Raw genomic sequence first — 26,637 nt, 5'->3', positions numbered from 1 at the left:
CTTTGAGTGCTCAGGAGGCGGTTGTCTCTGTAAGAATATTGTCTTATTCCCGAGTATATATATCAATGACTAGGGATTCACAATGGAGGAAAAGCCAGATGGACTTCATCGTCAGCACGAGGATGCAGATCGTTTGCTAAGTGTACAGGCAGTCGAGTTCTCGACAAAAGAATTAAAATGAAGAGAAGAAAAAAAGGGGGCGGGGTAAACATGATAAGTGCGACAGAGACAGCAGCCCCGGATGCAAGAAATGAAAATATTGACGACATGTGTCATCCCCGTTGCAGAGATTAAACGAAAAGTACGTGCGAAGAGGGGTATCGTTCAACGTAGAAAAGAAGGAGAGAAGAAAAAAATAATAGGAGAGAAAAGAAATCCGGTCCGGTGGCGATATGTAGATGGAAGCCGGGAATAACAATCAGCATGTCCAAAAGCGTAACGCCGAAATGAAAGATCGAAAGGGAGAGATGAAGAATGCATGAAGGGTAATAATATGCACTGGTAATAATGCAACCGATGAAAGGGCAAAATGCGGCTGGCGCGAGGTGATCTGAGGATGAAATCATGGAGTCGGTGGTGGGTCGGCGCTGATTTGAGAAGCACGGCGGTGCGCAGTTCTTGGTAAGAAAGGGAGGCACAGAAAGAAGAGGAATTGTTTGAATCACAGGGAGAGCGAAAAAGATCTGCGGAAGCCTCGAGCTTCTAGATGAAGAACATGCCAGTGAGAGTCGCAATGAGAGAGAGCCCGACACTCTGCGAGAGGCGGGTTGCAGCACCCGTGTGCATCACGGTGTCGATCGTGGGCGTGGCGGCGGTTCGAGTCGTCGAAGGGGTGCTGGGAGAGTCGGCAGCGGTGGTAGCGGCGGAGACAGTGGACGATGACACGGGGGGAATCTCCGCAGTACCGTTGCCAGTGGAGTTGGGGGAAGCGAGAGTTCCAAATCCAATCTGGCCGTTGTCGAAATCAAAGACGGAGTACACATTTTTGAGGAACACGTCGCCCACAAGCCAGTCGTTTGGCCCGGAGGACTCGTGGCCGACAATGGTCGCCACGCAACCCCCGGTACTGGATGCACCAATGTAGTCTTCAGGGAGGATGGAGTACTTGATGCCCGCAAAGGCAAACTCGATGGTTGCCGTCGAGTTGCAAGGAATGATGAAGTTTTCACCAGAGCGATACGAATTGGGGACATGAGCGAACAGGGCAGCCGCGTCGGCAGGAGGGATGAGGATGTAGGTTGTGCCCGTGTCGATTGTCGCGGCTCGATTTGTGAGCCCCAACGCTTTGCCATTGACATAGGCGTCGTCCATCGGGATCGTCCAGGTCTCCGCATTAGTGGCGATGTATGATATGTTACCGTCAAATCTGGTCGTATCGACTCCTCCAAAATTGACCTCTCCGTCCTTCTTGTCGTCCTTGGCGCGGGAGAGACTGAAGCCGACAATGTTGGCCGGAAGCAGTTTCTTTTCGGCGACGACATCCATGAACGACGAGATCCCCCAGCCACCGGTACGCGACCGGCCCAGTCCAAGAATTCCGTCAAACGGGTAGCTGGCAAAGGTGTCGTTTGCCGAAGTGGCCGTGCCGAATGTCAAGGTCACATCCATGTCCGCGAGGCTGAAGGTGTCCGTTCCAAGGGACCCCCGCACTGTCCCACTGCCGTAGCCAATGGTGAAGATGGAGTTTGACGAGCTGTAGGAGCTTGAGGCGGACTTGTCGAATTTATGGTGACGCTGACACACACTGTCTGTGCAGAGAGAGCTGAAGACCCAGCTGCTGGGCGATCCAGTGTCCAGAGCCATCCACATCTCTTGCTTCTGTGAGCCCACATCCACCACGGCAAAGTATGAAAAGTCCTCTCCGTCCTGATCCAGGGCAGCACTGTTCTTCAGGGTTGGTGTGTTGGACTTGACAATCGCATAGGTGTCGCCGCGACGAGCGGGACCCTTTTTGATGTCGAGAGTGAATGGTTGGGCGAGCGAGGCATCGTCGGCGGAGCCTTCATCAACCAATTTCCACGGGAAGAAGCGGCGATGCGCCTTGGGCTCGGCGGAGATCTCAAGCGATGGGCTGACTTTAATTTCATATGGATAGAAGGCGTGGACACTGGGTGCGATGCTCGCAATGAGCAGAATGGGTGAGTACCGCATGATCCAGCGGCGGAATGCACGGGATTGGCGGATGGACAGTGATTAGATCAGCATGGATCCAGGATGAAAAGGGGCGATTGAGGCAGGATGGTTTTGTTTTTTGGATGCAGTCAACAGGTTGCTGAGAAAATGTTTTGTTTTTCGAGAAGGAGATAGTTGTCAATATGAGAAAGATAGTGAGAGAGGTTCCCAATTGATGTGGTTGAGAACGTTGTGCGAATCGAGTTCAGGGGTGGAGGAGATTGTTGGTGGTCAAACCGGTCCAAATCGAGAATAAATGCAAAGATTCGTCGGCAGAGATCTCCCTAATTAGAGGTATTAAAGAAGGCTAAATGACCACAGCAGAAACAGAAAAGAGAAGAAAGATGAATGATAGACAGGAATGTGGCAATTTGCCCCCAGATTAAGAGAGAAAAAAAAATGGCTGACCTCGACCAAGAGGTTGGAAAGTGGTAAAACGAAGAGAAAGCTGCGTAGGGCGATGGACGTGAGGGGAGGCGGGCTGGTCCCTTAGTTTCTTCGGGGGGGGGGGGGGGTCCACTTGTGCCCGTCGTGCATCACGGGAGTTTGTAGAGAGTACAGTCTGAACTCACTGTAGTACATTGTCCTGTATGCTGTCTATGATCTATTACTGCATGGTATGCCGATCTTGCAGCGCAATTTTGTGGACTTGAAAGGTACCTCATGTTCTGCTTTACTTGGCTCGCGGTGCGACAGGAACTGGTGGAAGTCGATCTCTTGGGTGGTTACACCCAGCTTCAGCACTTTGGTATTCTTACGATACTGTACTTTGTTGAGGCGCTGCATGAGATTCCCGACTTGTCTACTCCTCTCAGACCTGTGGGCTCACAGTTTTCTGCATCTGGATCTAATCTATCTGCAGTGTACTGCAGTCAATGTGGCTCTCACCACTCATGAACTATATTATACTGGTCACTTTTGGTGCTTGTACTGCTCTGCCAAGCGTACCAAGTACTATCTCCAGATAGACAGAACATCGAGCTCTCTTGTTCAGTGGTTTCCCATTGCCCCTGAGAGAGAAACCCGTGGACCGTGTGGCTTAAAGTATTCTGGGAAAAAGGTTCCATCCCCTTTAACGGATCTGATTGCCTCAATGGTTTCCTTGTGATCCACTCCACGGCTGCTCGGGGCTGCGATCGGCCTGGCCGGTCGAGACTAGCGGAACGCTAGTGCCAGCGACCTCTTCGGGTGAAGCCCTTTGAGTGGTGGACTGGTCATCTTCAATGGAGACCTTGAAAGTCCGGAGAAAAAGAAATCAAGGAAGTGGGGGAACTGCAAGAAGTGAGTATACGGATGAAATTTTAGGGTGTTTGATCGACGGAGGAAGATATTCTCTTGAGATTCGAGCTTGCTCATAGTCATACTGGAATAGTTGCCTGCTGTCGCTTTCTAGTAGAATACACGAGACAGTAGCCACTGGCCACTAGCCAGGGCTGCTACTACTGTACCTACCTACACATAGCTGGTGTGCATACCGCGTCGTTGCCCACCGGAACCCAGCTGGATTGACTGCCTCTTGGGGCGGGCTGAGACTGAATCAACGCCGTCCACGGTTCCGTTCCCCAGGCCTCTTTGTTTTCCTTTTTCCTTTTTCCGACTGGTGCACGGAGCGCCGGCTGGTCGGTGATCGTCCAGCCGTGGTGGCAGGTCTTGCCTCGGCTGCGCACATTGTGACTGGCTCTCCCTCGCAGTCAGGGAGAGACATCTCATCATGTTTCTCGGCAGGCCTGGACTCCTTAGCGTCAAGCCTTTGTTGCGACGTCGACTTGTCTCGACCGTGGTCCTGTGATCCCTGTTCAGTCGTGGTGTTCACCAGTCGCTCTCGGTAGACTCTAGATGCTACCGTCCTTATTCCAGCATATTGATGTATTGAATCACTAGTAGTCTCCTCGGTGCGTCAAAAACACTCCAGGCAAAATGAATAATTCGATACGATGACTATTGTGCTTTCTCCTATCATAAATGGGCATCCAGGTTGTCTTGTACCAGAGAATCGAGGCAGAAAACCACTCCCGTAGTCAAACTTTTGCCTCCTGCAGTATAGTATTCGACATAGCCAGTCGCAGATGACATGGATAATCGATATGTTCTATGACATCCACCTCCTGCGCCAGATATACATGGACGAAGGTTTGGATTTTGAATCAATTTTTCCTGCCTAGCCTGGCGCAATCACTGCACCTCGCCCCCCGCTTCCAATATCCCGACCGGGTAGTAATCTTTGGGAAGAATGAAACTCACCATACAAATCATTACATTTCTGCAACCATCTTCTCCCCATCATCTTGAAGATTCACCAACCTTGCCCGGCAGACCACAAACCCATCGGCTCTAGCCACCGATAAAACCATCCATCCCTCCCTCCCTCCCCATAGGATATAGGCTAAGATCTTCTCCTTTCTAGAGAATGCTGCTTCACCCAAGCCCAGCATACTCGGTAGCCTTCAAGCTCTGGCAGTTCCACGCGCCGGGCCCCGGTCCAGTGGAGCCAGAACAGCCCTGTCCGGCCATTCCTTGTCCTTGTGGCTTTCAAAATCGTCCTCCAAACCCGACGAAGCTAGGTCCTCGGCCTGATTCATGTTGGATATCTCGTCAAGAGATGAAAACAAGGTGCTCGTTCTTTTTTTGTTCGTTTTCTCGTTGTCATGGCTTTCAGTGAAATCCCAGTGACGTGGGGGGGTTGAATGCATATAGTAAAGGATGTTACCTACTGGTCACACTTGGATGAACACACGGGTTTGATCACAGGGCTGAGTCGGTCATCATGGATGCTCTCTTACAACATTACGTCCGTATCACCCTTGAAGATAGACAGATCTATAGAATCTGGAATCTCGGCACATGGAGGCAGTACCGAAAACCCGTTTACTTTCGTACATCCAGATCTCCGTCCGGTCAATCTCCGTGTAAATCTTTCTTTTTTGTGAATTCGGGACCCGCCATGCCAACCTTTTTCTAATTCAATCAATCTCCATTTACATTTAGTCCGGTTTATTCTTTCAATTTATTCCTCTTCTCAGTGTTTTTCCCCTCTTCCTATCCGAAGGGCCCTGGTTTCTCAAACATAAAATGGCCGGGCCTGATATCCCCTCCAGCTAGCTTGGGGAAGACTCCTCGTCCCATATAGTAGCTTAGTATAAATTCAACATGGCATCAGTATGAAAGTGGAGTTGGAAAAAAGAAAGAAAAAAGAGAAAAGAAAGCCAATCTTACAAGAGAGGCCCGATGGTTCTGCTGGACCTCGGCACAACGGGGTCGGGGCCGGAATCGGGGAAGAGTCCCAGATACAAAGTCACCCCAGTCGGTCGTCTTGTCGGATGGAACAGCGGAGAGAGGCCTTTGTTCTGGAAAATGACGCTGATGTGGCACTGGATGTCGAGACTCACAAGTAGGTACCCGGCTGTGGCGGATCGGCTCAGAGCAATTGTGATGCTAATATATGGATTGGATGAGAATTGAATCAGGTCAAGATTCAAACAGGTATCGAGAATGTGCAGGCAATGGCTTCATTTGACGACGAGGAGAGAAAGATATGACACGTAGGTACGCAAATCTGAACATACAACCTAGACTGGATTCTCAGCTAGACGACTACTTTGATAAATACTAGCACCGAATCACCGTAAAATAAAAAAGGAATCGCTCGATTATTCTTGGAGCAGAAGAGAAAGGTCTTAGGGGGAGGGATAAGGCAAACAGCGGCGAATCACAAATCAGAGCTCATATTGATGAACTCCAAGTGACAGACAACCTTAATTCCGAGCCGCGGTCTGCTTCGGACCGAGCACATCGTCCAGGAACCCCGACCAGAGTTCCTTCACCAGACTAGGCTCTTTCCTTGACCCATTGGAGCGAGCCATCTCCTCTCCGATCCGACTGCGGCCTACAGCCTCGGTCAAGGAGAAGGGGTCAATATCCACGGCGTGGTTATCGACCACCTCGCTCATGGGAGAGGGGGCACTGATGTCACCGCCAGAAACACTGTAGATCTGGGGCTTCATGGGTGGGGCACCGGGGACGGAGGGGCTGTCATGGTGCGAATATAAATCGGGGAGGACCGGAACGCGAGGACCGGCGGGACGAGAGGACGGAGCATCCAGAGTGGACATGTTGGGCAAGTGAATAAAGTCGACCGTGGAAGTATCGCCCACAGCCTTGTGGGAGCGAGAGGTATTGAAGGTGCGAACGGCGGGACTGAGATTTCGAGACAAATCGTTAGTTTCGGTGATGACAAGACGTCTAGATTATGTGACGTGGAGGGAACGGGACAGATGAAAGAGAGCATCGAAATTGAATCATGGGGCAGGCGAGACGTACTCAGCAAAAGCATTACTGTTGATTCTGCGCATGGCGATGCTGAATGCACGGCTCTGAAGGACATCGTGGTTGGAAAGACGCTCAATCAGCTAGTAATGACAGGCCGGGTTAGCTCTGCACATTTTCCTTGTCGAGGAATGACATCAAAGTATTCTTCCAGCGTTGCGGCCGGGGGGGGGGGGGGGGGGGGGGGGGCAATTCAGACAGACCTCGGACTTGCTGCCAGCAGCACGAAGCGAGCGACGCTGGCACTCCTGCTTCAAATCGGGCAGGGTACGAGCAGCGTACAGAGAGGCCTTGTCGGCCGGATTGGCAGGCTGCGCAGATTGCACACCGGTCATGTGAAGGCTACGGCGAGTGACTGGGATTGCCCGGGGGTGCTGGGCAATCTGACGGAGAGCACGGAGGGACGTGGAGCGGGGGGCCGTCATGATGTGTGAAGAGATGGTAATTGAGAGGAGGTAGGAGATGCGAGAAGGCCAGTACTGGGAAGAGAGTGATCCGAGGAGCCGACAAGATATGAAGGGCGTGATCCCAAGGGGAGGAAGGAGTCTGGCGCCGTGAAGAGTCAAGGTTGGGAATTGGCGATGAAGCTTTGGAATGTATGAGATGTAGACCGCAAGGGGAGGTCTATGTAATTATAAGCTTTGGGAGGATGAAGGGCTCTCGTGAGGATCTAAAAGGACGAGGGCGTGGCCAGGGAAATGGGGAAGAAGAATCAAGAGGAAAAAGATGGTTGACTTGGCGGGCAGGGAGTTCTACGAGAGGAGCTTTATACTTCGGTACACCGTTAAGATTGGGGGGGGAGTGGAGGTATGGTGAGTCGTCAGTCTTTCGTGCTCAATCGTCACAAGTATATCGAGTACCACTCCGCCCTCAGAGGGTACATCGAGAGGAGTCGGTCGACCGGGAAAATCGTTGGGGAGAGCTATGGACCCTCTTGGCGTTATCGATTAAAGGGGGACCCACAGTGCGATCGTCTTGGAGCCACTGCAACGCTGCTGGTCCTGACGTCCTCTACTTGCAAGCTTATCCCGGGTCCGTCCAGGGAAAGTGAATGATGAAATCGAGGTCAAAATGAACAATAAAAATAGATCAACGACATGACCGGCGGCTCTCTAGCAACGGAGCGATTCGAGATGGTCCAGTCTCTCGAAATAGCCTGGGCCCCCGTGGTGGACCTCTGACGACCTCCAGTCTCCAATATTCGGTGGGCGAAGAACGAGGCACAACAGCAGACGAGAGAGGTGGGAGCCATGCCCAGCTTCACTAGCCTGCATTCATGTCGATCCAGGTCCCCGGGGACTGGCCATGATGTGTACGGTCGGTAGACAAAAAGCTCCGTCGTAAGGAGTCAGTTCCTGGGGATGAAGATCTGGCCCCGTGACCCTCCTCTTGATCCGCCCGGGTGGAGTCCGCACCACTGGGAACTTTCTGGACTGCCGAAGGGTTCCACGATCCACGCCGCGACGGATTGACGTCGATTACGTGGGCTGGACGGAGTTGATGGTCAAGAGACTGGACGCGGCCTGGCAATGCTGTCGATGCTGATCAGCGGCGGTTGTCAGTAGCAGCCCTCTGCAACTATCGAGAGGGATCTTTGGGGTTTCGGACAATTGATCAAGGGATCTTCGTCCATGTGGGACAATCCTCTCAACCGTTGGCCAACGATTCAGCGAAAGGGACTCAAGGGCGTCCATCTCGTCCGACGCGGTATAATGGATCACAGCGTCCGGCATCCACAGACCCAAAAGTACCCAGTACCCCCCCAGTCCCTCAACAATCACCGCCAGACCGGCACTGGTCCTCTCTCTACCGTGCACGCGAGAGTATGTCCTTTGGGGGATGCAGAGAAACCGGGGAACCGGGTGCATTCTTACTCAGTTCTGATCAATTTTCCACTCCCCCGCTGAACATCACTGCATGCTGTCGGCTTCTCCTCAACTCTTTCATGGCCTGATTTTGACGGCTCGCCGGAGTGCTGATCTTCCTCCCCGCGCGATCTGAGTACCCAATCTTCAGACTCGTGCTGAGCAAGTCACCAGCGTACGAGCGATCGGATTAAGGGGTAAAGGGGGATGAGTGGTGACTCTGGTGATCATCCTCCATTCTCGTGGCTGATCACACGCACCCTCCACATCATTGGTATCAGATCGCAGTGTCCTCCGACGGAGGATCTGGAATCTGTACAGACGGCACCAGTGCACGATAAATTCATATTTGGATCTAGTATTCTCTCGCGTGGTCTGAGACGGTGTTCTCAGACCTCTCCCGCTCCAAAATCCGGGGAACCTCGAGAACCCCTCAAAGCTCATGTTTTTGCATCCACAAAAAGCATCATCAGCTGGCCAATGGTCAAACTCAAAGTCAACGGGGAGGTTGACCCCCCCTCCCCCCTCTCAAGTCCCATGACACGTGGTCTCGCTATAGGGAGGGGATAATACATGTCGTGGCGTTCGACGATGCGTTGACTGATCGGTCGGGACAAGAGTACAAGGGAGAGGTACAATTCCATCGAGCAGTACTACTACTCCCTGACGGAGTCGAGAATCAAAGTCGGTAGTCGTATGCTTCAATTCTCCAGATCACAGCTGCGGCGTATCTACAACCCAGAGACTACAGTCCATAGTCCCTTGCCCATCTGAAAGACGATCCAGGAAAGTTGCAACACCCCATACGGCTTCAGTGCTCACCGTTTCAGTGCTCACCATGCTAATCCCAACCGTCAGGAGATAGGTACCTCCTCTCACCCAGGCTGAAGCCAGACCTGCCGAGTCTTCCCCAAAAGTCCGGTACATGGCAGTCGGCCTGGCCCGGTTCAAGTAACAGTTACCTCGACGGGAGCGACGGGAGCGCCCGGGGAACTCGAACGTACCGTGTCAGCAAAGTCCCATGACCTCCCCTGTGAGACTCGCCCTGCCGAGCTGACACTAGCGGTGAGAAACGCTTGAAACCAAAGTTCACACACGATCCAGAAATCAACCGGGGGAAAGTGTGCATGGTGACTTTTCCCGTCTTTCTGGGTATCTCATAACGACCATATGATTTCGGTAGAAAGAGCAGCAGCAGCCTCTTCGACAGAGTCCAAACTACCTGTACATGTAAACGTCCTGGATATGATGATCCCTTTTTCCTCTTCAAGGTGCAGACTCCTATAGTAGATCGCAACACTCAGCCGGCAGTAGTACACTACAGCAAGAGCTCCTCCGACCGGACAAGATGTATACTGCACAACACACGACAGCACATCCATGGTGGTCGATCAGTCTGTGCGCGACGACGGTTACGCAAGCCGGTGTTCTCCAACGTACTGGGCTTGTAGCGCGGCATATGAGATGGCGCCAGCTGTTCATTCCCTCTTGGGTTTCCGGTTTGATTAACGATCCATCAGGGGTGGCATGCTGCAAAGTTGAATCACCGCGCGTCTCGTTGGTTTCATGGCCGAGTACTCTCCTCGGGCTGGGCCATCCAGGCACCAGCAATTCGACACCGCTGTCCCCCTCGACGTGTAGATTGTCATTGCAGCGTCCCGTCGTTTTTCACAATCGAATCCCGGGAAACCAACAGACACTGATTTGCGTCCTACGTACTTCCAGAGAGTTCAGGAGGATCGTAAGAGGAATAAACCATAACCTTCTTACTAGGCGAGAGCTTGTATTCTGTCTCTAGAGATCCTCATTTTCCCCTGCATGACCTCAGGAACGGCTCATATTCCGGAAACACCCATATGCACAGAACTAAGGGCGTGTACATGTAGACCCGACCACCCAAGCATACTTAGTACCTACTTGACTGTAGGGTTGGGTTTCTCAGTCTGGCAGAGAGCCAGTGCTTCACATCACCCGACTGACGACCCGTCTGGCCTTGTTTTACGACTCGGGCAGTTCTTCACGTGAGATGAGTGGTCAATTCAGGACTGGAACAGACAGTGTTCACGTACATGCAACCCTGACCCAGGATATGATGCTTGTATAAAGCCCAGACTGGGAGGCCTCTCTGGCCTACAAATCGACCAGTCACACAGAATATTGATAACGTGCAAATATCACATGGTGTCACAACTCAAAGGTAAACCACAGCATCAACAGTGGCTTTGCAACATATCCGGCAAGACCTTCATCTATAGGCGTGAGCTCACCCGTCGACCTTTGGCAATGGCGTGAGCATAGGGATGAGCTCGAGATGCCGGCACCAGATGGTCCACATCACCCGTGTGAACTAGGCCCGGATGGGCTTCCTCCAAAGAAGTAATACCGACGTTGCGCATCGCCGTTTCCAACTCATCTTGCATGACTAAAAATGTACGAGAATGTGAGATAGGGGGCGAAGAAAAAAAAAGAAGACACGCACGAGTCCACGCGGACCACAACTTACTGTCGATGAGATGCTCCACGCCCTCCTGTCCATAATTCGTCGCGAATAACATGCTTCGACCCATGCCTACGGCCGTGGCCCCCAAACAGATGGCTTTGAGGATATCTGTACCACGTCGAATGCCACTGTCGATATAGACCTCCAGATGTTCCAATACTTCTGGGCACCGCTTCTGAATCTCCAGCAAGGTAATAATTGACGGTGGACTCGTATCCAAGTTACGCCCACCGTGATTACTCAAGAGAATTCCATCCAGGCCCGCCTTGAGAGCAAGCATCGCATCATCTGCCGACATCACTCCTTTGAGACATACGGGCTTATGCGTGTGCTGGCGAACCCATCGGAGATCCTCCCACGTCAGGCCGGGATCGATGAATCCGGCCATGACCCGCCCGAGACCGCCGCCCTTCTTGTCATTCTGTGCCTTGGACGGCGACATGGGCACCGATAAGCTCTCGTCGGCTTTGACCCGTTCGTCGGCCTCTCGTTTCCCAGGCCAGGCCGCGTCTACCGTCACAAAGATGGCCTTGATGTTCGGATTCTCCGAGCACTGACGAAGTAGCGCGGCGGACTTGGCTCGGTCACGGTTCACATACAGCTGGAAGAAAAAGCTGGCCGTGGGCGCTGCCGAACGCAATTCCTCCGACGTGTACGAGGAGTTGTTGGAGATCTGCAAGCATAGAGCAGAAAATAAAAAAAGAGTCAAGATGTCAGCAAATTTTGTCCCGCCGCTTCTCTTTCAATACACTCACCCCCTGGAGGACCCCTCTACTCTCGCATGCCCGTGCAATGGCGCACTCCCCATCGGGGTGAATCAGCTTCGCCATGGCTGCCGGGCTCACAAACAGTGGGAGCCTGCAATGATTGCCCAACACCGTTGTGCGTGTGTCCACAGACCGAACGTTCCTCAGTACCCGAGGCCGAAACCATATCCGGTCAAAGCATGACTTGTTAGCATCTCTGGTGATCAAATCCGTCGCTGCACTAGAATAAAAGGCCCAGGTTTTGGCGCTCGCCGTCTTCGAAGCGACCACTTCAAAGTCATGAGAATTGATCAGAGTCTCTAAAGGTGGTTTCTCATGATCCATCACGACTTGTGGGTTCTTGCTTGGTGGGGGCTTGAGCCATTCTTCATCAATCGTAGACTCATCGAGTTGGCCCTTTAGCATGCTCGGTGCCAGATTCGACCCCAGGACACTTGGGGCATGTACTTCGGAGTAAGCTGCAGTGGCGTCACGGCCGCCATACTTGAGAATAACTGTCAAGATGCGTTCGTGAGTTTGTGCAGTTCAGTAAAAGTGACACTTGGAGAGACGGGGTTCCTACTGCTGGGCCCGCCGGGGTGTTCATCGAGGAAGCTGGTGACATCCCATACTTGCTTGTCCACCACAATCCAGCAATCCTGCGCCGTCCGGTGCTCAGAGACCTGACTTGTGGAGATTCGTTTCCTTTGTGCCATTACAAAGATTTTTGCTTTTGTAACCTATCCCGAGCAAAAGAAGTAGATAGGAGGCATAGACGTCACACAATCAAATCGCTTCTGAATCCGAGCTTGATTCCGCGTGGGGGTAAACACCGAGGGTTTGAAGGCTGTCCGAGTCGAGCTTGACTGCACATCAAGATGTAGGCTGAATGAAATGAAGCCAATGACCACAGAACCAAAAGATAAAGCTTCTAGAGTTCTCATGTGGAAATTATATCCTCTTCAAGTCGATATCGAACCCCTCCCCCATGCACGGAAATGTTCCGACCACACAACAGACAGCGAGGACTCAAGTCTCCACTATCCGGACTTTACTCCGAGGGTCTAACAATAAAGATGATGAAACTTTCAAATAGCAAATCGTCAAATGTTGAAAACGAGCAAGAACAAGTGAGACGATGCCCACTACCCAGTGGTAATCATCCCGCTGAAGGGAGAGCAGCTTCCACGATCCCCACATCCACTACTATTTGGATCTGCCTCGAATCAAAGTTATCGGGCGAGAGGCATCTCGGGATAATCGTTCCCGATGCGGCCAGTCATGACTCGCAATAGACATGTACTGGTTTTTGGCGTTGAAAGATCGGCATGGACTTTCCCCGCATGACAACTACAAGAGCTTGACGAGTGATGTACTAAATTAATCCCTCGTGGAGGTCTCGCTGGATTTTTGTCATTTTTGCGCACAATTCTGGACAGTCCCTACGGAGATATTGTGGACTGTGATCCATAAAGAATCGTCTTTGCTCCCATCTTTTTGTGAGGAGCTTGATGTGCCATGTGCAGATGGGACCGCCCCCCGCGCGAGAGATGGAGGTCCTGTGGACAATTAATATTCCGTTCCGCCCCGTTGTCCATTCGCCCAGAAGGCGGCACAGGGAGGCAGTACGGGGCGGCGGCACCCATGCTTACATAATCAACGCACTGCCCCTGCCGTTCACGGAGCCCGTGACGCAGGAACTTACTGCGCCACTCTCCAGCCACGATAGTGACTCAGGAGCGCTTTTGAGGAGTGACTTGAAGCGGGCACTCGAAAAAGCATTGAACAAGCGAAACAGTGACTTCATCAGGCCCATCAAGTACATAGCGCATCGGGGAGTCAATACCAGGCTCGTCACCGTCTCATGCAAAGTCTGCGGATTGGTAGCAGAGCTTGGACCACCTTCGACAGTCTTGGCTCTTGTGTGAGAAAATCACAAGCGATCGGGGTCTCGAAGAGCTGCTCTCGGTGGTATCTTGCAGGTGGCCATCAGTCTCAGCCCGGAAAGGGTCCTAACCGACAAGGTACAGTGAGCCCGATGTACTTACGTAGCTTTGCCTGAAACATTTGCTCTGACTCACCGTATACGATGATGACCTTTGAAACTGCGGCGGCTGGAGGACTTTTTGGAGCCTGGCATTGCAATCGAAACCGTGGACATTAAACAGGACTGATAAGCGCACAGTACACACAGATTGTTTGGGACAACGTCGTTCTATTTTTCCTTTCTTGTCTTCAAGAAGATCCTTTAGTGCAATAAACAGAATGTCCCTCTCGGAGACAAACACTGAAGTCACAATGGAGGAGTCAAGGAAGCCCCTTCGATATGTGGATGTAGGTTGATGAGTTTTTGAAGCCCCGAAAGGCGGCGCGCAAGTCGAAAGTTGAAAATCTGACTTGTGCTGGGGTTTAGATCGGCATCAACCTGAGCGATCCCATGTTCCGTGGTCATTATCACGGTAAGAAAGCCCACGATGATGACTTGGACGATGTCGTTCAGCGAGCAAAGGATGTCGGATGCGCCAAATTCATGGTCACTGGTTCAGATTTGGTCGAGTCCCAAGCGGCTGTGCAAATAGCTCGTGATTACCGTAAGTCTATCCAGGTTTACCTACATGTGAGAGAGGGAGGAAATCGCCTGACTGACGTGGTTTCTCTAGCTGGGTTCTGCTACGCAACCGTGGGTGTACACCCTTGTCAGGCAAAGCTCTTCGATGAGTACCCCGGAGGTCCGTCCAAAATGCTCGAGGAGTTGCGACAATTGGCCATCGAGTCCAAGGAAGCTGGGTTCACCGTCGCGTTTGGTGAGATTGGCCTTGACTATGATCGACTGTTCCTGAGCAAAAAGGAGCCGCAGCTCAAGTACTTTGAAGCCCAATTGGATCTCGCCATCGAGGTTGGACTTCCCTTGTTCCTGCACTCTCGCGCTGCAAGCGAAGACTTTGAGAGACTGCTGAGTTCAAGACTCGATCGACTACCGAAGGGGGGTCTCGTGCACAGCTTCACCGGCACAATGGAAGAAATGCAGCGGCTGGTGGCATTGGGTCTCGATATCGGCGTCAACGGCTGCAGCATGAAGACAGAGGAGAATCTGGAGGTGGTCAAGGCCATTCCACTGGAGAGATTACAGATCGAGACCGATGGACCTTGGGTGCGTATACCTTGATCAGGCGGCAAATTCCGGCCTCGACACTAACTCTCTTATCTCTGATCTAGTGTGAGATTCGGCCTTCCCATGCCTCGGCCAAACATCTGGACGGAGTTCCAGACCTACCCAAATCAGTGAAAAAGGAGAAGTGGCAGAAAGGATTAATGGTCAAGGGAAGGAATGAGCCCGTTGCTATTGCCCGTGTCGCGCACGTCATCGCATCAGTGAAGGGAATTACCGTAGAAGAAGTCTGCGAGGCGTAAGATCCACCGTTCGGTCCATCCATCTCGCCAGAAACTTTGTCAACTGACCTCATTTCCAGGGCATGGAACAACTCGATCAAAATGTTCGGGCTTGGTGTGGACACCGACTAGCTGCGGGTGATGTCAAACGGCCAACCTATTTTATAAAGAGACATCTGGCCTCGTGGTCTCACTAGTCCAGGTTCATTGAAGCGCTCGACGCATCTTTTCAAGATCATTGTTTTGGGCTCGATGCTTTCTCTCTGCCGTGTCAAGTGCAGGTCGCTCCTATCGTCTAGCGAGAGTTGACTGGTAACTTTGCAGAACTATAGAATATTGATCAGCTTTCAGCAATCTGTTACATCGCCCTTGTCAGCGTCCTTCAATCTCATGTTGGTATTCATGGAATCGGCTTCTGCACGTAAAGCAAGGCGAGAAGCTTTCAGCGGGTGCTCTGTATACAAACCATGTTGGATGATTGACAACCAGCAATAATCCAAATGAACAATGATGATCTCACCGACTTTTTATCTTTTTTGTGAAATCAGCGGTACGCCAATTCAGAATGAGATTGGGATTTCAGAACATCAGACGAAACGGACACTCCCTTGGGGACAGCCTATTCATTGAATGGATACACCAAGCACTGTTCAGCTACAAAACAAGATTCCGAATAGTATGGCATGGAATAGTAATTAGATTTACCATCAATTAATCAAGACTGTTCTCACTGCTCAAATGAATGACATGGCCACACTAATATCGGCCACGATTGCGGAGCCCTAATTATCTGGCATGAAGTCAGAGAGTATTAAATTGAGGTAAGTTATGCATTTGCGCTCCTTCAAATCTACTTTTGTTCTTCTTGAGATGTATTGCGTCTTTGGGGGTTTTCCACCTAGTCTAATTGTGAAGCAGATTTGAAGAGGTCCTGGATTTTCGAGTTTGAGGGAATACATCTATTTTTCACAAAAAGTTTGATTCTAAGGGAGGCGAAAAGCCATACTCGGGGGGCTGCAGTCCCCTGAATTACCCTACATCCTGGACAAATGACTAATAATGTTCCTCTGTCCGCTCAATGAGCCAACCTTGAAATAATTTACATAGTTGAGGTTCTTATCAAGGTCTTGTAGTTTCCCAGTGACAGTGCAAAGTTCAGGCAGTGCTTCTCCGTTTGAGTGTTCTAAAATTATGTTTTAAGTTTGGGACTATTCAACGCCAGCGGTTTGAGCTTCAACTTCGCAAAGCATCTCGTCGAATTCCCCATGGCCAGAAAGAAAATTGCTTGGAAGTTGGTCAAGCTGTTTGGACCATAGCTGGTCCTCGAAATAAGCTGTGTCGTCAGTAGCCGATGTTGAGCGGGAATCAGTCTCCTCGAGAATAGCATAGTAATCCAGTGGCTCATCCGTCAACATACTATCCGAGACAGAGGGTTCTGGAAGATCGCTCCAGTCACAAAGCAAGCAGTCCGATGCCAAGGAAAAATTGTCAGCGAGATCTTGCACGGCCTGGGTTGTCATATTTGTCTGCCCAGGGGAGCAACAGTCTCCCCCACCAAGCATGCTACTGCCTTCAGATAGCAGTTCATGAAAGGTGGTGGAGTTTTCCAGGCAGGGGACTCGACAAGCAGGGTCTGTTATGGTAAAAGTCTCGCTGTCTGGAAGAAACGGCTCTGAAGATGCGGGAAAAATAATGTCATCGTCCGACTGGAGATATCTTTTCTCTGGTACACGTTTGGAAAGAGAGGTTGCTCCAGTGGTATTGGAATTGTTCTTTTTTCTAGATATTCCAAGCTGCGCCATTGTCCAGAGCGATGAGTTCAATGCGGAGCTCAATCTCTCTTTCTGCGACTGCCCCAATGTTTGCTCCTCTCGACCGATGAGTGATGCCAATTTTTGCTGAATTGAATGATTTTTGCTTCTCTCAAGCATAGGCACAAGAGACCGGCTGACTGTTGAGAGTGACACAGCGCGTTGATTCATTTCCTTGATATCAATTAGCCGCATTCTCTGATACTTCATGTTGACACGTACTGACTTGACGATACTTTAGGTTGAATACGGCGGGTATAAGAAATGACAGATTCTGGATCTTCTCCTTGCTATCTGCGTGGATATGTTGGCTTTTACGAGCCTCTGGAAGAAAAACGGCCCACAGACCAAACTCAAGCAGCTCAAGCAGACGTGGCAAGTCGCTGTCGTTGGTATTCAGATTCATCTGTCTCTTGAGGGGCAGTTCGTTGGACTTTTTGTGACTGGCGCCACAATTCGAGGACACGGATACATCCGCCATGTCGCTGGTCTCGCGTGTGTCATATTCTTCTTCGTTGTTCGACGGCTCGACCTCTCCTTGATAGGAACACCATTTGGGTCCTATCTTCCCAAGACAAAAATCGTCCACTTTTTGGATGTCATGCTTTGGAGGTCGAACAGCATCACTCTTGGAATAATAGATGCGCAAGTCGATGGATTTTATGCACACACAAGAAATCTTGTCAGGGACACGGGCTTCTGAGGCGTGTTTCAAGGCCATTGGAAGGCTTCGGTTGGTGGGGCTCGTAAATTGTCGGTTTTCTCTGCAAAGGCCGAAGATTATTTGGTATGTTCGCGGCATCATATGAAGTCTTTGGCAATTCTTGATGACGGTGGTGAACCCCAAACTGGGGAAGACCTGTCTCCAACTCTCCCAAATCAGACCAAAATTCAATCATCAATCAAGCGATGTCAGATGACTAACCTTTGAGCTACTGACACTTTCGGTCACAGCTCTGAGTGTGTGATTTTGGTTTTCTTCGAATTCAAGACCAAACTCAACAAACAGCCGGAGCTCGAGTTCCGGAGCTTCTCTTGTCCACAGCAATTGAAGGTCTCTCCAGTGGCTAATTTTCGTGGGAGGGATCAGTGCTGCTTGGTTCGAGTTTGACAGAAGCTCGACGAATGCCTTCACCGTCATCTGAATTTCCGACCTCGCATCTTGAGCCACAACATTACCGAGATCAATCAGCTGCGTCATGCCGTGAAAAAAACTCGGACTGGACGCTTCACCGTTAAGTCTTACGTAGCGTACTGGCCATTGAGATCAGCAATCCATTCGGAAGTCCCTCGAGGTACGAATGGCTCTTCGGTGAAAACGCCTGAGGTGCTCGGCGAGCACATGATCCACGAAAACTGCAGTCATGGGACCACGACCACATATCTCTTTGGCAATGTCGGCTGTACATACTGAACAAGAACACAATGTGCCGTCCTTCGCTATCTTCTAAAACTTGCCCTCGGTAAAAATAGATGAGTGGGCTCTTGGTATTTTTGAACAAACGTTTTCAAATGACTGGAAGCTTTCTTAAGGCCCATCTGCAATATTCATTCAAGACTGCTTAACTCATTGGGACCTTCTAGATGTGTATGACATGGCCTGAGGCATGAATGAGTGGTGATCCTGTTTCCCTGTAATCGGCATTCTGCACTGTATAATAGCGGTGGCGGGTTTCTCTTCGGTAGATATCCTCTCACTTGTTTCACTTTCGGGAGAGGATCGCTCTTTCTTCTATGTGGCCTGCTACTCGAGGGTTTCATGTTTTCTGTGGCACCCAAAACGCCACCGCGATGAGCTTTTGGAACCGGACGGAGTCCAAGTGGGGCCGGGACAAAGAGCTCTTATCGATAAGCATCACGTGTGGTCCCATATGCTGCTGGCCTCTCGGCGTTTCCGGGATACTGTAGTCAAAGCAGTGAGATCAACAATGCCCGAAAATGAAAAGGAATATGATCTAATGAGTAACCGGGATGCGCAGCTTAGGGACGAATCGCAGTCTCCGTTGCTCTCGCCCTCAGAGGATACTGACCAGATCCTACCCTATCCGCCTGCAACTATCTCGACCCCGAACCGTCCTGCATCCGACAATCGCCCATCTCCGCAACGCCAGTCTTCCATAGTTCGTCCTCCTACCGAGGGGCAACGTCGTACTCCACGGACAACAAATAGAGTGCATTTTGATTTAGACCTTGAGGGCCATGACGATGATTCTATCGCAAACGGCCGCGCTCGTAGCTCGGACGACGATGCGTTATGGCTGGACGACGACGATTATGAGCTCAGCGATCAAGGAAGATCAGGCGTGCGCAACTCAGGGCAGACAATTCCGCTACTCACCGACATCGAGGCCCCAAGTGTGACATTGGCAACTTCTGAGGACTTTTTCCCTGAGGATCATCTGGAAAGCGCCCGTCCAAGGAGCGGATTGAACATGGCCTTCATGAATATGGCCAACAGTATCATTGGGGCCGGGATCATTGGGCAACCATACGCACTGCGACAAGCTGGATTGGCCACGGGGATACTGTTGCTCACGGTCTTGACCGTGACCGTGGACTGGACCATCCGTCTCATTGTCATCAATTCCAAGATGAGCGGCGCAGATTCTTTCCAAGCTACCATGCAGCATTGCTTTGGGAGAAGTGGATTGATTGCTATCTCAGTTGCACAGTGGGCATTCGCCTTTGGTGGTATGGTGGCCTTTTGTATCATTGTCGGGGATACAATTCCACATGTTCTCAGTGCCCTCTTTCCATCACTTCGGGAAATGACTTTTCTGTGGTTGCTGACCGACCGTCGCGCTGTGATTGTGCTGTTTGTCCTCGGCGTTTCCTACCCCCTGTCTTTGTACAGAGACATTGCCAAGGTTTGATCAGCGACCATCAATCCAGAATTGGAACTATATGCCTAATTGATTCGATAGTTGGCCAAAGCATCCGCATTGGCGTTGATCAGTATGGTCATCATCGTTATCACTGTCATCACACAAGGCTTTCGCGTTCCAGCAGAGTCACGAGGAGATATCAGGGGTCACTTGATTATAGACTCCGGGTTTTTTCAGGCAGTGGGCGTGATTTCGTTTGGTAAGCTTCTTGGTCTGATCTCTGTGGTGTTCGCTATTCGCTAATAATCATATTCTTACAGCTTTTGTCTGCCGTAAGTTCCTCCCGACCGACTTGAAATGGACTCGCGCCTGGCTGATAATATGAACTCAAGACCACAACAGCTTGCTGATATACGGGTCGCTGAAAAAGCCAACCCTCGATCGATTCGCAACCGTAACGCATTATTCAACAGGGGTGTCACTGATCATGTGTCTGGCGATGGGTATAGCAGGATTCCTGTCTTTCGGTTCAAAGACGCAGGGAAACGTGCTCAACAACTTTCCATCGAATAATATCATGGTCAACATTGCCCGATTGTAAGGCACTGCCATCATAATTTTATTCCTGATGAGTGCTAGATTTGCTGACAAGAAGCCAGCTGCTTTGGTCTGAATATGTTGACCACTCTCCCCCTCGAGGCTTTCGTCTGCCGCTCGGTCATGACGACCTACTACTTTCCGGACGAACCCTTCAACCCACATCGGCACCTGATATTTACCACCGCTTTGATTTTGACATCGATGGCCATGGCATTGATTACGTGCGACCTTGGCAGTGTCTTTGAACTGATTGGCGCTACTAGCGCAGCGGCTCTTGCGTACATCTTTCCTCCCCTGTGCTATATCAAACTCAGCAGCGCCTCGTGGCGAGAGAAAGTCCCGGCCTATGCATGCGTCACTTTTGGACTCGTCGTCATGGGTGTCAGTGTGGTACAAGCAACCGCTAAATTAATCCGGAGTGAGTAGAACGGGATCACCACATATCTTCTGTGTTGCTCTCCAAACTAACAATTTCGCACAGATGATGTTGAAGGTGGATCATGTAGTGCTTAGTGCTATTCAATAACCAAAAAGAACTTCCCACATAGCGTCTATCCTTCTTTCTGAAAGCCGCATCTCTGCTGAAGTACCCTAGCCATGCAGAAGGATTGTTGCATGATTGAAAAACTCCAACTCCGGCCTCACGCCGTTGGCACCCGCCTGCTCAACTTTCGCGCAACGATTGTTCAACGCTTGCTCGACGTTTCCTCGGCGTCAACATATCAATTGCGGACGTAGATTTCTTAGGCAATCGCGAGTATCGCGAGACCCGCCAGCAGCACCGTGTGACTCGACCAATTCGGCGTCAACGCACGTCCTTCATGGACCCGCCTTGCGATACAAAGCATTGCACTGTCATTTCTTTCTCTTTCCTTTTCCTCAAAACCTCATCTCCCCACATCTTCTCCATCTTGCCGCTCCTGCGACTTCTCATCATATCAGAAACTTTTCTTCAATACCAGATAACACAGCGCCTTTATTTACCTTTCTTGTTCCCTCTCATCCATCGCCAGCCTTCTCCAACATGGCATTGCCTCCCGGCAGACGTTTGAGTCCCGACTCTGAGGCACGCCTCAATCGTGTTCAGATGGTGAGAACCTCCGGGCATCTTGTGATCTTCTTATTGATGACTTGCTTACCCGTCCCGTAAAGCAGGCTGATCTTGGTACCGCTCGTCGGGAGTACGTCAGCACCACTGACGAAAGCGCCTATGTCCAAGTGAACCAGGATGAACTTGAGCGGCTCCGAAGGTCAAACGTTGTTGGCACTCCTGAGTATCAGGCGGCGCAGCGGAACCGTCAAGCGTTGAGAGAATGGAACGGTATCTCAACCCTTGAGCCCTCCGAAATGTATTCTAGCTCTTGGTAGCTGACCATGCCCATAGACTTCCACAAAATTGCCGACGACACTGACCACTTGGAAGAGCTGAACCAACTCGAAAATGGCCAATCTCACAGACTCAGACTGACTGCATCCCTTCATGGCTCCGAGCCCTCGTCCCGGTCTTCGCATGCGTCTTTCAATCGAGGAATTGGAAACCATTCTATGGGGTTGCGCTCCATTGGTCGTGGTGGAGGTGTCATTGGTACTCGAGGACGGGGTAGCAGTCTTCCAGGCATTCGAGACTCCAGTCCTTCTAATTTTCCAGGCCGCGGCTCTGCTCCGAATGTCAGAAACACCCGATCTCGTGCTTCTACCTCTCGTGAAGAAGATACACGCGCAGGGGGACGCAATGTCAGAGAGAGCCAGTCGGTCCCCAATATTCGATCGCGGGAAGCCAGTCCCCGTAGCTTGGAGTTCACGTAAGTGGACCATTGACAGCACATGTTTTGCAGAGAGGCGCTGACCCTAGCATCATAAATCAGTGAACGTTGGGTTCAAGGCCGCTTGACTTCCCAAGAGGCTTTCATGGCATCGGCCGGTCGAGCATTCGGCATTCCCCCCAACTTGCCCAAGATACCAGTCCCGAATGCTGCGGAAAGACTCACGACTCCTCGGCTCCCATCATTGTCCGTGGATGTCGCTGCGTCCATGCATGCCACGGTGTCTAGCGCCCCCTCGACAGCCAGAGTCAATAGCACTGTCGCTTCTGGAACTGCCACTCGGGCTCGTAAGGTGCCGAACCCACCTCCTCGATTCTATCGTCAGTTTGCCCATCGGAGCCCGCCACGAAGCCCAAGCCAGTCCCCTAGCCGAAGCCCATCACGCAGCCCGAGCCGGGAGGGAGGAATGATATCCAATCTTCCGGAGCCGGCACAAGCAGAGCAGGGTCTGGGCCAGCAATCGGAGGATCTACATGCCCGGCAGAGAACCGAGAAACAATCCCGGAATGAGAAGGACTCTGCTCGTCTCTTCCTTCTGTCTTCGGATGAAGAGGACATTCGCTTCCCAGTTCGGCCCCGAACTCGGCCTCGTTCTTCTAATGTTATGGTCTCTTCGGGCCTGTTGGATCTCGCTGGTATTGTTTTCCCCACGGATGAAAAAGCCAAGATGGATAGTCCGGAGCGTGTCAACCCGCTTGAGGCCATAGGTAAGACAGCCACAACCTTTATGTCTTTTGTTTATTCGTCAAGCTTACCTGCAGTAGCGTTTGTTGCGAAAGAGCTGGTTTCAGTCTTTGGTGAGGGATCACATGAGTATCAAGACGACGCAGGCCTGCGTGGTCAACGTCTGTCCCCCCACACTCCCCTCGTGACGATGAAAGCAAACATCGATTCCACAAGTGAACGTGACATTGGCGCCTTCGTGAAGAAAACATTTTCGCGTTGGCTGGAAAAACATTCCACAACTTCAGCACCCCCTCTTGGATTTAGCACTGATTCCGCAGATTCAGCCCTACATCCTTTTGGTAAAACTCATCTTGCAGCTCCAGGTTCACTTGTTGAACTTGATACTCATTCCACGGCTTCAGCTTCCGCTTTTGAACACGAAGGCTATTCCACAGCTCCAGGCTCGCCCATCCAGCGAGAGGCTCTTTCCACGGTTACAGATCAACTGCTTGACTTAGAAATGCGGCCCATGGCTCAGGTTTCGTCTGGAGAAGATCGTTCAGGACGGGCTCATCAGGTCAGCAATGATAGTGGAAGTTTTGACCGTTATCGGTCTCCTCGCCGTGTGGACTCATCGGGCACTGTCACCGATTCATCCGCCGAGAAACAGCACCGCAGGGTAGATGCATCCATTCTGTCGCCCACCAAGCCCGCACGAAGCCCCTCAGGAATATCCACGGAGGCATTCCAATCGCTGAAGGTCAGTGAAGGTGAGACAGTTGGTGAAGAAAAGGACGTTACCGGGTCCAATGAGGGCAAGGGTCGAGGTCAAAATCTGTTCAAGGAGGATGTTCCTCACCCTATGTGGGCGTCGTGGGGTATGGACTCTGCCAAGGATGATTTGTTTGCGCCAAATATGCGTGAGGACAAGGCCTCTAAGGTTCGTGACCCAAGTTGTCCCCCGCGTCTTTTGAAGTTCCTCCTCCTCTTCTTTCCCACTCTCCTTTGCATTTACCAGACGTTGTGAAAGCGCGTCCGAGCTGCTCGGACACACCATCACACGTTTGATGAACTTCTTCGAGTTCATCACGAATGAAAGCTGACGATGTTTAGCTTGAAAAGAAGGAGAACCTGCCGGTGGCTCGGGGATCTCGCACAGCTTCTGCCGAGGATGATCTTTTCCCGGAGAAGTTGCACGAGGACAAAGGCTCGATGGTACGTTACGAACTTTTCCTCACCTCCTATGCGATTCATCACACTTGATGATGATATGGCCCGGCTCCTCTGCGCCTATCCGTGTTCCGATCTCACAAAGCCATGACGAGGGAATGCTGACGATATTCATCTAGCTCGACAAGGTTTTCTCGGGAGAGCTGCCTCGGGCCCCACGGCTGCCTCTCAAGGCTCGCGAAGAGAACGATCTTTTCGCAAAGAAGATGCGCGAGGGAAAAGGCTCCATGGTATGTCCTCACGCTATTCATCCCTCTTTGTGAACTTAAATGGACGTGACGGGGATGTGCTTAGACTACAGAGCGCACCATGACTTTATGTCTTAATCGGGTCTACGAACAGACGAAGGCTGACGATATCTAGCTTGACAAGTTTCCCCAGGAGCACCCCTCGCGAGCGCCTCGAGGTCGCCGAGACGATCTCCGATCCGGATCCCCACCTGCGGCTTCGTACAAGTCGAAGCGGCTGTCCTTGGCGCAAGGCAGCCTAAACGTCCCAAAGGAACCTTCGGCCCCACGGGTGCCGCCACGCGCCCAGACCGAAAAGAAGCCCGAAGCCGTCTCGGGAGCTTTGGCGAAGAGCATGTGGGCACCTCAGGCTGAGAGCAAGCCTGCCGCTGTTTCTGGAGGTCCTGCGGGTAGCAAGTGGGCGCCGCAGCCTGGTAAGAAATCTCCTGCCATCTCTGGAGATTTGTCGAATAGCCGATGGGCGACCCAGCCCGAGAAGACGTCTGCCGCTGGTTCCGGAGGGTTAGCGGGCAGCAAGTGGGCAGCCCAGCCCGACAAGAAACCCTCGGCTGTCTCTGGAGGTTTGGCACAGAGCCGATGGGCATCTCCGACTGACGAGAAGCCTCCCACCGCTCCCAAAGGCTTGGCAAGTAGCCGATGGGCCTCTCCCGCTCAGGCATCGGGGACCATGAAGGTAAGCCCTCATCACGACGATCGTGCTAGAAAGAAGCAGTACTAGTCTCTAATCATTCTCCAGCCATTCAAGGGAGCCCCACGACAGCCTTGGGCAAAGCCAAAGTCTCCCCGGCTGCCCAGCCCACGTCGGTCCGATGCGGTGACCCAGCCATCGCCGCCAACTGCCGACCCCGTCCGAACGGAGTCAAGTCTGCCGCGCCAGTCCAGCGCGCGCGAATCCAGCCCGGATGGTCAAAAATCCCCCGGTGTCACTTTCATCGGGCCCAAGCCATTCGAACGCCGATCTGAGTAGAATGGCTCCAGGCGATGTTGTGTCTGTCACCTAGCCGGTGACTGACACGCTAATTACTTCTTTATGTATAATGAAATCATGTTTGAGTATTGGTTTTTCTTCTGCAGTGTAGGCTCGAAGACCTAGAGGCGTAGTCCTTCGATTCAGACCATTATTCAATGCATACATGATAGGTCCTAGACTACGGAATGTTGATGGCGATGAAACCCTTCCTTGGCAATCCTGGGTAAGAGTACTCCAGGGATCAATACGGGCCCGGCTGACTTGTTGATCTTTAAAGTTTGTTCACGGAGCACATAATCAACCATCCCGTCGATCCAACTTGTGATGGCACGATCGATCTGCAGTGGACAATGATATTAAACTGAGATTACTTCAATTCATACAATCCACTCTCAACTTTCAAGACTTTTTAATTTATGAGACGAAGTGCGACGTTCTTCTTTCGCTCACTGATATCTTCTGGTGAGATCTACAGGTTGAGATTGGCCTAGGAGCAAATCTAAACCGCGCTCGCAGCCTTTCCTCCAAGGTGGAAGAATCGGGTTAATGAATCCCCTACACAGACGTACACATAGAGATGCACGCTAATTTTGAGGGATGCTGCAATGGAACGCCCAGTCATATCAAAGTCGTGCCGTGCACTCCTGCCCGGTCCTCCCACGAGGTGCCCGGCCAGACAGGCTACTCGAGTATCCGGTCGAGCATGCCGAGGTAGGGCTAATTCTTCATAGCCTCGGGACAGATGGAACAGAGCCGAACTGGGCCTCCGAACGCCGCGGACACATGCATCAAGTAAGCTGTCAGCATGAGCGCTTAGCCGTGTGCACCTTGACCTGTTGTGATGGTACGGTAGATGGCTGGATGGTCAGGTGCCTAGGGTTGTCTTCCGAGGCCGGTTGGGTCGTGAATAAATGCATCACGTCCAGATTTTGGGTTGTCGGTCGGGCGGGTACGGCGGGGCATGTACTAGATATCGTGCATGTGGACATCAAATTGATTCTAGTCACAGACTGGTACCTAGGAACAAGGTCATTAGTAAAGGGGGGGGGGATTACCTATAGATGGAGGTATCAGGCAGCTGGACATGTGTTGATGGCCAGTCGGGATGGAACTATCAAGTATACTGTCAGTGTGAGCTGGACAACGGATGTAGTTATCAGCGGACTGGGGCAGAGAGCTCCCAGGTTTGAGTGTTCAGACTGTAAACGTTGATCACCCCGTCGTCGTATTTGATAGGTGGACTCGTCCAGGATAAAACCACACGTGCGCGATTTCCAGTATCAGGTACTTGGCCCCCCTTGGTAGTGCTGTATCTCGACTGCATGTTGGTTGTGCATGCAGGATGCTGCATCAGAGCGCCCTCCAGGCGTTGTCCGTCGTGGAAATTCAGACTTGGCACTGGATGCCACGTGGGACAGCATGTATTTCCGCCGTCGATACACTTGAACACGATCAATTGTGTTATTTT

At 51.5% G+C, this 26,637-nt stretch overlaps 7 protein-coding genes across 7 annotated transcripts; 3 read left to right on the top strand and 4 right to left on the bottom strand.

Moving 5' to 3' along the window:
• Positions 1-702: 702 nt before the first annotated feature.
• On the bottom strand, positions 703-2,151 carry POX_f07751 (Aspartic-type endopeptidase ctsD; the record flags this gene model as incomplete). Its single annotated transcript, XM_050116545.1, has 1 exon — positions 703-2,151. One exon carries the CDS (start codon positions 2,149-2,151, stop codon positions 703-705), a length of 1,449 nt encoding a protein of 482 aa, XP_049966684.1.
• Positions 2,152-5,924: 3,773 nt separating this feature from the next.
• On the bottom strand, positions 5,925-6,920 carry POX_f07750 (uncharacterized protein; the record flags this gene model as incomplete). Its single annotated transcript, XM_050116544.1, has 3 exons — positions 5,925-6,411; positions 6,490-6,578; positions 6,699-6,920. The coding sequence occupies 3 exons, from the start codon at positions 6,918-6,920 to the stop codon at positions 5,925-5,927; spliced, it is 798 nt and encodes a 265-aa protein (XP_049966683.1).
• Positions 6,921-10,609: 3,689 nt separating this feature from the next.
• POX_f07749 (uncharacterized protein) lies at positions 10,610-12,322 on the bottom strand (the record flags this gene model as incomplete). Its single annotated transcript, XM_050116543.1, has 4 exons — positions 10,610-10,782; positions 10,864-11,533; positions 11,616-12,121; positions 12,190-12,322. The coding sequence occupies 4 exons, from the start codon at positions 12,320-12,322 to the stop codon at positions 10,610-10,612; spliced, it is 1,482 nt and encodes a 493-aa protein (XP_049966682.1).
• A 1,582-nt stretch (positions 12,323-13,904) lies between these two features.
• Positions 13,905-15,128, top strand: POX_f07748 (Deoxyribonuclease Tat-D; the record flags this gene model as incomplete). The annotated part of the gene is made up of 5 exons (XM_050116542.1): positions 13,905-13,940; positions 14,020-14,197; positions 14,267-14,757; positions 14,823-15,013; positions 15,077-15,128. 5 exons carry the CDS (start codon positions 13,905-13,907, stop codon positions 15,126-15,128), a joined length of 948 nt encoding a protein of 315 aa, XP_049966681.1.
• A 1,076-nt stretch (positions 15,129-16,204) lies between these two features.
• POX_f07747 (uncharacterized protein) lies at positions 16,205-18,008 on the bottom strand (the record flags this gene model as incomplete). The annotated part of the gene is made up of 3 exons (XM_050116541.1): positions 16,205-16,947; positions 17,030-17,666; positions 17,733-18,008. 3 exons carry the CDS (start codon positions 18,006-18,008, stop codon positions 16,205-16,207), a joined length of 1,656 nt encoding a protein of 551 aa, XP_049966680.1.
• A 727-nt stretch (positions 18,009-18,735) lies between these two features.
• Positions 18,736-20,745, top strand: POX_f07746 (Vacuolar amino acid transporter 2; the record flags this gene model as incomplete). The annotated part of the gene is made up of 6 exons (XM_050116540.1): positions 18,736-19,674; positions 19,732-19,891; positions 19,953-19,964; positions 20,025-20,229; positions 20,292-20,650; positions 20,714-20,745. The coding sequence occupies 6 exons, from the start codon at positions 18,736-18,738 to the stop codon at positions 20,743-20,745; spliced, it is 1,707 nt and encodes a 568-aa protein (XP_049966679.1).
• Positions 20,746-21,256: 511 nt separating this feature from the next.
• Positions 21,257-25,166, top strand: POX_f07745 (uncharacterized protein; the record flags this gene model as incomplete). The annotated part of the gene is made up of 9 exons (XM_050116539.1): positions 21,257-21,322; positions 21,385-21,553; positions 21,617-22,034; positions 22,098-22,762; positions 22,820-23,661; positions 23,835-23,936; positions 24,071-24,181; positions 24,315-24,872; positions 24,936-25,166. The coding sequence occupies 9 exons, from the start codon at positions 21,257-21,259 to the stop codon at positions 25,164-25,166; spliced, it is 3,162 nt and encodes a 1,053-aa protein (XP_049966678.1).
• Between the last annotated feature and the right edge of the window lie 1,471 nt (positions 25,167-26,637).

This window comes from Penicillium oxalicum, chromosome VI (genome assembly GCF_001723175.1).
Source record: "Penicillium oxalicum strain HP7-1 chromosome VI, whole genome shotgun sequence".
Classification (NCBI taxonomy): Eukaryota; Fungi; Ascomycota; class Eurotiomycetes; order Eurotiales; family Aspergillaceae; genus Penicillium; species Penicillium oxalicum.
The sequence above is the reverse complement of the archived record's forward strand: the minus strand, read 5'-3'. Positions and strand labels throughout refer to the sequence as shown.